The following is an 8,932-nucleotide window of genomic DNA, read 5'->3' as shown; positions in this document are numbered from 1 at the left end:
CTCTCTCTCTCTCTCCTCATTGCACAACTTTGAGCCGTAATGGCCGCCCGTAAAGAGAATCATCATCAATGAAAATGACAGGTTATTAAGATCCCATATTAAGCAATGGATTTAATAATGATAGGTGATCTATAAAACCTTTACAACCTGGCCCCTGTGCGAACAGATTCAATCTGGCCATTCACGGTCTCTCTCTCTCTCTCTCTCTCTCTCTCTCTCACACACACACACACTCTCACACTCACACACACACATGCTAATAAGCCCTCAACCTTTAATTAAGCAGTATGTGTAAGTAGAGAGCCATTAAAGCCTGATTTGTGGGTTGGTTCATTATGTCAAGCGGCGTCCGGCCGACACATATTCAATACAAATCAGAGCCGGGCCGAATATTACCCCCACACCCACCCCCCCTCCCCGTTAATGTGGGCCCAATATTGATATTTTATCACTGCGCTCTGAAAAGGGACGTTTAAGAAGCTTCATTTCTCACGGTGCTGGGACAGCGGAGAAGACCTAATAACCCTCACTTCCTTTTTCCCTCCAGAATTCTCAGACTGGGCTGTTTAGAGACTCATACGACCCCCGTGTGTGTGTGTGTGTGTGTGTGTGTGTGTGTGTGTGTGTGTGTGTGTGTGAGACACTCTCTCCATGTCTGTGTCTCTGGTGTGAATTCCAGCACACAAGTGTATAACACAGAGCACAGAGCGTCTCTGTCTCTTCTCATTGTGCATTCTGGAACTCCATTATCAGTCCGTGACACTCACACACACACAGACACACACACACAGACACACACACGCACACACACAAAAGTGAAATGAGAGTGTCATCTCTCAGGGTTTGTTTGGAGTCAGAGGTGGTTATGAGGTGACTGTGACAGTTCCATCTGTAATGATAAGTGTCTGAAAGTCTGCATCTGATTTTCTAGAATGACAGTTCTGGCTTTTTTTCTCCTCAGGTTAATGATAGTGTTTTAAAAACACCTTGTTGTGTGTGTGTGCGTGTGTGTGTGTGTGTGTGTGTGGTGGTTGGATTAGGGTTAGGGTTGGTGAAGAAGATCCGTCAAAGCAGCACTAGAGTTCTGGTCATTTCCTCCCAGTGGTTCCACTCTGTTAGAACCTGAACACACACACACACACACACACAAAAGTCTAAGTTGGAAACTGAACAGGCGGCCTCACTTGTAGCTCTTTCTTCCTGGGGTACAGCAGAGAAACGCTAGGTAAAGATGCAGGTAAACAGGCCAGACACACTCACGCCAGGCTGGCTGTCTCCTCCTCCTCTCCCTCAGCAGGTCTGTACGACTCTTCATCCTCTCCTCCTCCTCCTCTCCCTCCTTCTGTTTAGCAGACATGTTCAAATGGAGCTCTGCACAGTCCATGTCTCCAATCACCTACACACACACACACAGAGACACACACAGACACACACACACACACACACACACTTCAGAACTGTTGATTTGTCCACAAAGAGGTGTGTGTGGTGAGGAGAAAACCCTCAGTGAAACAAGGGAGCAAACCCAGAGAGAGTGTGTGATTTGGAGCAGTAGGTGTGGGGTCATGGCTGTACCTGACATTAAAGATTATTATCCTATGACAAGTCCTTTCTTCAAATGCCAAGCCTTCATTCAAATGCCCCCCCTCCACCCCTCCTTTCCCCCTCCACTATTATCACCACTGAAACCTTTAACATAAGTAATACCTATAAAAGAAAAATGATGTAAGTTATGAAGAATAACTTCTCATTCAGTGGAGACACACACACACACACACAGAGAGGGAGCGAGAGAGAGAGAGAGAGAGAGAGAGAGTTGTATGATTTCCTCTGTAATTGAGTGAACTGTGATACTAAGAAGAGCGTCTTTTTAACCAGCACAAACCTGTAAGATAATTGCACGGTTCACACCTCGGAGCTCTCCCGGTAAAGCTGATATGCCTGCCAGGAAAAGCATTAATCTACACCTAACACACCCAGCGCTAAGGACATCCTATCCCCCGCAAAAAAAAAAGGAGGAAAAAAAAGGGAAAAAAAAAAATGCCGCCGCTTGCCGAATAAACCACGACTTCTCCTCCGGAGCTCTTCACCCCCCACACCCCCCCCCCCCTTCCCCTCGGTCTCCTTCCTTCTCAGAAAGTGCAATCAAACATGCGGTGTGGTAATTAGAAGAGCAAGGCAGATGACAGGCACAAATGATGCATTTTGTCCATTAACATAGCTGGGAGGTGAACTCTTAAAGGTTGACTTTTTCATATTTCCCCAGACTAAATTAGGTCAGTGCTGGCTTCATTTGCCCTGTTCGACAGCTGACTCATTGATGAGAGAACGAGAGAGAGAGAGAGAGGGCGAAACGGACGAGCTGATAGTGTATTAGTCCAGTCAGGAGTTCGCATATTAAATGACGTTCCCTTACACTCATCCTCTCGGCCGAAGGCTCCTTTATTCACCTCCTGCAAGAGACCCGGGCTAACACAACGGTCTGTAAACACACACACACACACTCATCCTTCATTTATATGTAAGATAATTCAATTAAACCAAATCTTGTAGCCTATGCCTCATGATAATTAACGTCATTCTGTAAACGACTAATATTAAAATGACAAAACCGACTTCGTCTGTGGGGCAGAATTTCCTTCGCAAAGTCATCAGCCACGTTCTACGTGCCCTCATTGTTTGGTAAGCTAATACCATATCCTTTCCCCGCTACACATTGAATACAGACAAGATTAAAACATATCTGCTCAATTACCTTTTTGGCTCCGAATCTGAAAGACTAAACGGTGTGTTCTGTGAAGTGAGACAGGCGCTGTTGACAGATCGGGTGGCTAAGAAAATAACGGAGGTGTGAAATTTTTTCGAAACCTGAGTTGAGGAGTTGTAAAACGAGAGACGGAAAAACAAAAAAAGCGTCTGTACTAACTGCGCGCTGAACGCTCATCAGCATTTTTGCACAACATAAATAATTTGCGCAGAGGTAATAGTCAAGCTGTTGGAGCTTTAGTTGTGCATTTTTAATGGAAGTTTTACAGAAGTGGAGCCAGGATTAGCATATGTTGTAGGCAGCATATGGGAAAGAGAGATGATACAGCACAGTTGGCCAGAGCTTCGCTTTCTTAGGCCGCAGACTCTTAAACATTCGCCCGAGAGGAAAAACACGGAGAGCGGGCATAAAGCTACTGCCATTTTAGTACACAGTGTAATGAATTCGCTTGTGTTTTTTTGTTTTATTTACGCAGCCATCTTGGGGTTTTTTTTGTTGTTTTTGTTGTCCCCCGCCCCCCTTACTCAGACGAGGCTGGTGTTGTCCTACCGCACAGCGGCTTTTTATTCCTGAAACCATTCAAATTGGAGCTGTTATTGAGAGGAGTTGGTGGTGATTTCGAAAGTGGTAAACATCTGTTTAAATTACGTTGGGTTTTTTTTTTAAGTAGTCCCTCACGCAGAAGAGAGCGTGTCTGAGGAGGGACGGAGCCATAAAACCTGCTTGAAATTGCCTGACAATTGCTAACACAACGTTGCCCGTGCTGAGGTGGCTTATTTGAAAGAGCAATCATAATCTAACTTAATTTTCCTGCGTTATGATGAAGGGGCCGGGCACATTACAAAGCTTTACAGAAGGCCTGATACAATTAGACCTAAAACAAACAAACGAGACCGGGAAATGTATTTAGCCTGCGCCAGAGAAACTGTCACTGCGAAGTTCAAGCCTTTTTTGCATATCCACATGTCAGCAAACTAAACGAGTTTGTCATGTAATTCCACTCTAGGTTCTCAGCTCCCTTCAAATAAATATCACAGATCTACACAGTTTTTAGATAAGCAAACAGAAAGACTAAAAGAACAGTGTTGAATATAAGCATGTTAAACCTGATAGTTAAAATGATGAGCATGTTTGTCTTTGTGGTCAAATATTTCAGAAGCATGGGTAATCTTATCATGAATGGCAGATCAATATTGTTTAAGGATCTGATTTACCATAAACCAATATTGGTGAACAAACTGTTCCTGACACAGTTTGTTACACAAACCACATGACAACGAGTCTCGGAGGTCCTAATGTGTACACACGCCATTATACACTCATTGTATCTGCATCCAGCAGTGTGTGTTCACGTGTGTGTATGTTTCTCTGTGTGTGTGTGTGCGTGTGCGCGCATGTGTGTGTATGTCTGTGTGTGCATGTGTGTGTGTGTCTGTGGGTTTATATGTATGTATGTGAGCATCTGTGTCTGTGTGCCTTTGAGTGTGTGTGTGTGTGTGTGTGTATATGTTTCTTTGTGTGTGTGTGTGTGTGTGTGTGTGTGTGTGTATCTGTGGGTTTATATGTCTGTATGTGTGCGTTTGAGTGTGTGTGTGTGTGTATATGTTTCTGTGTGTGTGTGTGTGTGTGTGTGTGTGTTAAAGCCGTCTCATTTCTCTCAGAGGAGCTGTCACCTTAAACGGCCAGGCCAGTTTGCACACAGTACCCAACACACACACACACACACACTCGCGCTACACTATATTGCTGGCGGAATTACATAAAACTCTAATAGAATCAGCTTATGTGGTCTTCTGAGTGTGTGTGTGTGTGGGGGGCGGCCCTTGGTTATTCCCGCTCGTGTCTGGCTGTGTAAGACCAGCATATGTAAGACAGGGAGACTGAGTGTGAACGGGGAGAGGGCTTTCCTGCAGCCTGGCTCAGGCTGAAGTGGAGAGAGAGAGAGAGAGGGAGAGAGAGAGAGGGAGAGAGAGAGAGAGATGACACTCGTTGGCTGCAGCGGTGCGGTCTGGGCTGTCGCTTTGGCCGGACAGATGTGGACGCCATCAGCGTCTTCTGCGCGTCAGCCCGCATCGCGGCACGGCTGTCTGTCTCTCTCTCTCTCTGTCTCTCTCTCTCTCTCTCTGTCTCTCTCTCTCTCTCTCTGTCTGTCTCTCTCTCTCTCTCTCTCTCTGTCTCTCTCTCTCTCTCTGTCTCTCTCTCTCTCTCTCTCTCTCTCTCTCTGTCTCTCTCTCTCTCTCTGTCTGTCTCTCTCTCTCTGTCTCTCTCTCTCTCTCTCTGTCTCTCTCTGTCTGTCTCTCTCTCTCGTCATGTACTCATCGAGTTTGGTGAGACTGAGCTGTGCTGAGTGGAGCAGAAACTCCAGTGACAGCCATAGCCTGACAGACAACAGGCAAAATGGCTGCTGTGTCCTTCAGCGAGTAAATAATTAAATAGATAAATAAATAAGGAAATAGATAAATAAATAAGGAAGAAGCAAGCTTCCACTGAAGAGTTTACATTCGGTTCTTAAGGACAGCTCAGTTTCTGTTTCAGTTAAAAAAAAAAAACATAACACTGTTCTTTGTTTGTAAAGGGACTACCTTCAGTTTCCTGACAAAGTTAGAGAGGTAAAGATTTAATCCTGATTCACCACACTGTAAAATCAGGATTTACCCATTTCAGATGAAGGAACTGAAGCATACAAACGGGTGGCATGTGAGATGATTGTAATTCTAATGTGGTACTTTCTGTATTTGTATGTAGAGGTGTTGTCTCATTTATCAGTCGCCATCTCTCTTCTCCGCCTGAAAAGTGCGTTAGAGGAGTGTTGATATACGGATGACACATAAATCATCACTCCAAAACACACACACACACACACACACAAAAAAAAACCCCGGATGCTTTCTACACCGCTAGCCTGAGCAGTTTTCCCTCGGAGCTAGCTGTTGATTCAGACTGAGTATAAATCTCCCTTCTTTTGACACACAAGTTTAAAATATTAATTCTGTTGGGATGATCTGCTGTTTTTTACCGTTGGGGGTGTTGATTCGGAGAGGAATCTGTGGGAAGCTGTGTCAGATGACAGTCTGTTCTACTGTCTGGCGTGAGGAGAAATGAGAATATGGTGAGTGAGTGAGAAGGTGAAGGAGTGAGAGAGAGAGAGAGAGAGAGAGAGAGAGTGGATGAGTGAATAAGTGAGTGAATAAATGAGCGAGAGAGAGAGAGAGAGAGTGGATGAGTGAATAAGTGAGTGAATAAATGAGTGAGAGAGAGAGAGAGAGAGAGAGTGGATGAGTGAATAAATGAGTGAGAGGAGGGAGAATCTCTTGCTAAGCGACAGAAAAAGACAGATGGATTTAGCGAAAGGATTGCCAGCACTGATGAAATCCGTTTAGCCATCTTTGATCTAAACAAGGGCTATGATGCGACCCCCCCCCCCCCAAGCTACAGACTGTGTGTGTGTGTGTGTGTGTGTGTGTGTGTGTGTGTGTGAGTGTGTAAATGTATCTGTGTGTGTGTGTGAGTGTGTAAATGTATCTGAGTGTGTGTGTGTGTGTGTGTGTGTGTGTGTGTGAGTGTGTAAATGTATCTGTGTGTGTGTGTGAGTGTGTAAATGTATCTGTGTGTGTGTGTGTGTGTGTGTATGTGTTTGAAGAGTGTGTTTCAGTTAAAGCTGCGAGAGTACCACAGTCTGCAGACAGACTCAGTATTTCACGTCCCCAACAAAGCTCCATACTCATGGCTACCTCTCTCTCGCTCTCTCTCTCTGTGTCTCTCTCTCTCTCTCTCTCTCGCTCTCTCTCTCTGTGTCTCTCTCTCTCTCTCTCTCTCGCTCTCTGTATCTCGCTCTCGGTCACCATCTCTCTCTCTCTGTATCTCTGTCTGTGTCCCTCTCTCTCTCTCTCTCTCTCTCTCTCTGTATCTCGCTCTCGGTCACCATCTCTCTCTCTCTCTGTATCTCTGTCTGTGTCCCTCTCTCTCTCTCTCTCTCTCTCTCTCTCTGTATCTCGCTCACGGTCACCATCTCTCTCTCTCTCTGTATCTCTGTCTGTGTCCCTCTCTCTCTCTCTCTCTGCTGTGTGTCAGTGTTTGGGGATGGATACATACAGGGTTATACTGTTGTGTCAGTGTTTGGAGATGGATACATACAGGGTTATACTGTTGTGTCAGTGTTTGGGGATGGAGACATACAGGGTTATACTGTTGTGTCAGTGTTTGGAGATGGAGACATACAGGGTTATACAGTTGTGTCAGTGTTTGGAGATGGATACATACAGGGTTATACAGTTGTGTCAGTGTTTGGAGATGGATACATACAGGGTTATACAGTTGTGTCAGTGTTTGGGAATGGAGACATACAGGGTTATATAGTTGTGTCAGTGTTTGGGGATGGAGAGAGGGAGAGGGAGAAAGAGAGAGAGAGAGGGAGAGAGGGAGAGAGAGAGAGAGGGAGAGAGAGAGAGAAAGAGAGAGAAAGAGAGGGAGAGAGAGAGAGAGAGAGAGAGAAAGAGAGGGAGAGAGAGAGAGAGAGAGAAAGAGAGGGAGAGAGAGGGAGAGAGATAGAGAAAGAGAGGGAGAGAGAGAGAGAGAGAGAAAGAGAGGGAGAGAGGGAGAGGGAGAGAGAGAGAGAGAGAAAGACCCACCTCTATGATTGCTCCGTCCGGCTGGCGGAGGAAGTGTCTGTAACATTCTCTCAGGCCGCTCAGGTGAAGCGTGTAGATGGACACGTGGGTGCTGGTCTCTCCCACCACGGCAGCCGCACCTCCAGGGCGCTCCTGCCCCCCCGGGGGCTCCTCCTCTGTCCAGATGTAGTCATACACTGCCACCTAGTGAGACCCCCCCCCCCCCCCCCCCAAACCCATCACACATCAACACGGAGCTCTAATGAGATGCTGGTTTATGACTGAAGAACGCAGGAGAGAGAGAGCGAGAGAGAGAGAGTGAGAGTGTGTATTTTCTCATAAAGAAAACATGGAAAGAAGACCAAGTCAAATGAAGAGACAGGTCGGGATAAAGTGTGACTTAGTGCCACATACTTGCACAAAACGCTCACTTTGAAGCGAGCAATTACACCTTTCCTTTTCTCTTTGGCCATGGCTCAGTGCCCTCGGAGGTGAGTGAGAAGCCAAACGTAGTTGACAGTAATCCTCTGTAATTTGACGGTGTGATTCAACCTGTGTGAATCTTGCCCACAAAAAAAAGAAAAAAAAGAAAAAAGAATGCAGCAGATCGAGTTGCCAAATGATCAACCTTTTTGTGACCTCTGCACTCAGACAAGCTCATGTTAAAGCTTCCTGCTCTCTCTCTCTCCCTCTCTCTCTCTCACCTTCTCTCTCTCTCTCTCTCTCTCTCTCTCTCTCTCTCTCTCTCTCCCTCTCTCTCTCTCTCTCTCTCTCTCTCTCTCTCTCTCTCTCTCTCTCTCTCCCCCTGTGTCCTGCTGCTTTGGCCGTAAACCATGAACACTGAGCGTCACATGAGGATTACGCTGCAGCAGGACACATAGGCCTGACGTGTGCACGCAGTACGGTTCGGTGGCGTAGTCGGTTAGTTTTTTTTTTCTCTCTCTCTCTGTGTGTGTGTGTGTGTGTGTGTGTGTGTGGAGGGTTCAGGCTGTACCTGTGATGCAGGGCCTTGCTCTATTAGAGAAACACAGGGAAGAAGTCGAGCGTGTAACATGCTATATAGGTCAGGGAACTCAGGGGCATTGGTGTGTGAAGATCACTGCACCTCTCCTGATCCTGCTACAGCACTAAGCCTACACACACACACACACACGTCACACACATGCGCGCACACACATCACACACACACGTCACACACACTCATACACACAGTCATACACGCGCACACACACGCACACATGCTCAACATACACACACACCCACACACAGTCATACACACACACACTCCTCATCCTGCTACAGCACTAAGCCTACACACACACACACACACACACTCATACACACACATCACACACATGCACGCACACACACACACACACACTCATACACACAGTCATACACGCGCACGCACACACGTCACACACATTCATACACACGCACACATGCTCAACATACACACACACACTCCTCATCCTGCCACAGCAATAAGCCCACACACAGACACACACACACACACACACACACACACACACGTCTCCTCACCCTGATCTGTTCAGTT

General features: G+C 46.3%; 1 protein-coding gene across 1 annotated transcript in view; it reads right to left on the bottom strand.

Moving 5' to 3' along the window:
* Window positions 1-1,042: 1,042 nt before the first annotated feature.
* The window catches only part of ofcc1 (orofacial cleft 1 candidate 1), a 36,149-nt gene continuing 28,259 nt past the window's right edge, over window positions 1,043-8,932 (bottom strand). Inside the window, exons 6-8 of the mRNA XM_030767071.1 lie at window positions 7,396-7,578; window positions 1,261-1,396; window positions 1,043-1,122 (exon numbers count right to left, since the gene is read on the bottom strand). Of these exons, the coding sequence (XP_030622931.1) occupies window positions 1,043-1,122; window positions 1,261-1,396; window positions 7,396-7,578 (399 nt within the window). The remainder of the gene's footprint in view (window positions 1,123-1,260; window positions 1,397-7,395; window positions 7,579-8,932) is intronic.

This window comes from Chanos chanos, chromosome 3 (assembly GCF_902362185.1).
Source record: "Chanos chanos chromosome 3, fChaCha1.1, whole genome shotgun sequence".
Taxonomy (NCBI): domain Eukaryota; kingdom Metazoa; phylum Chordata; class Actinopteri; order Gonorynchiformes; family Chanidae; genus Chanos; species Chanos chanos.
Note: the sequence above shows the minus strand (reverse complement) of the source record. Positions and strands in the feature narration are given on the sequence as shown.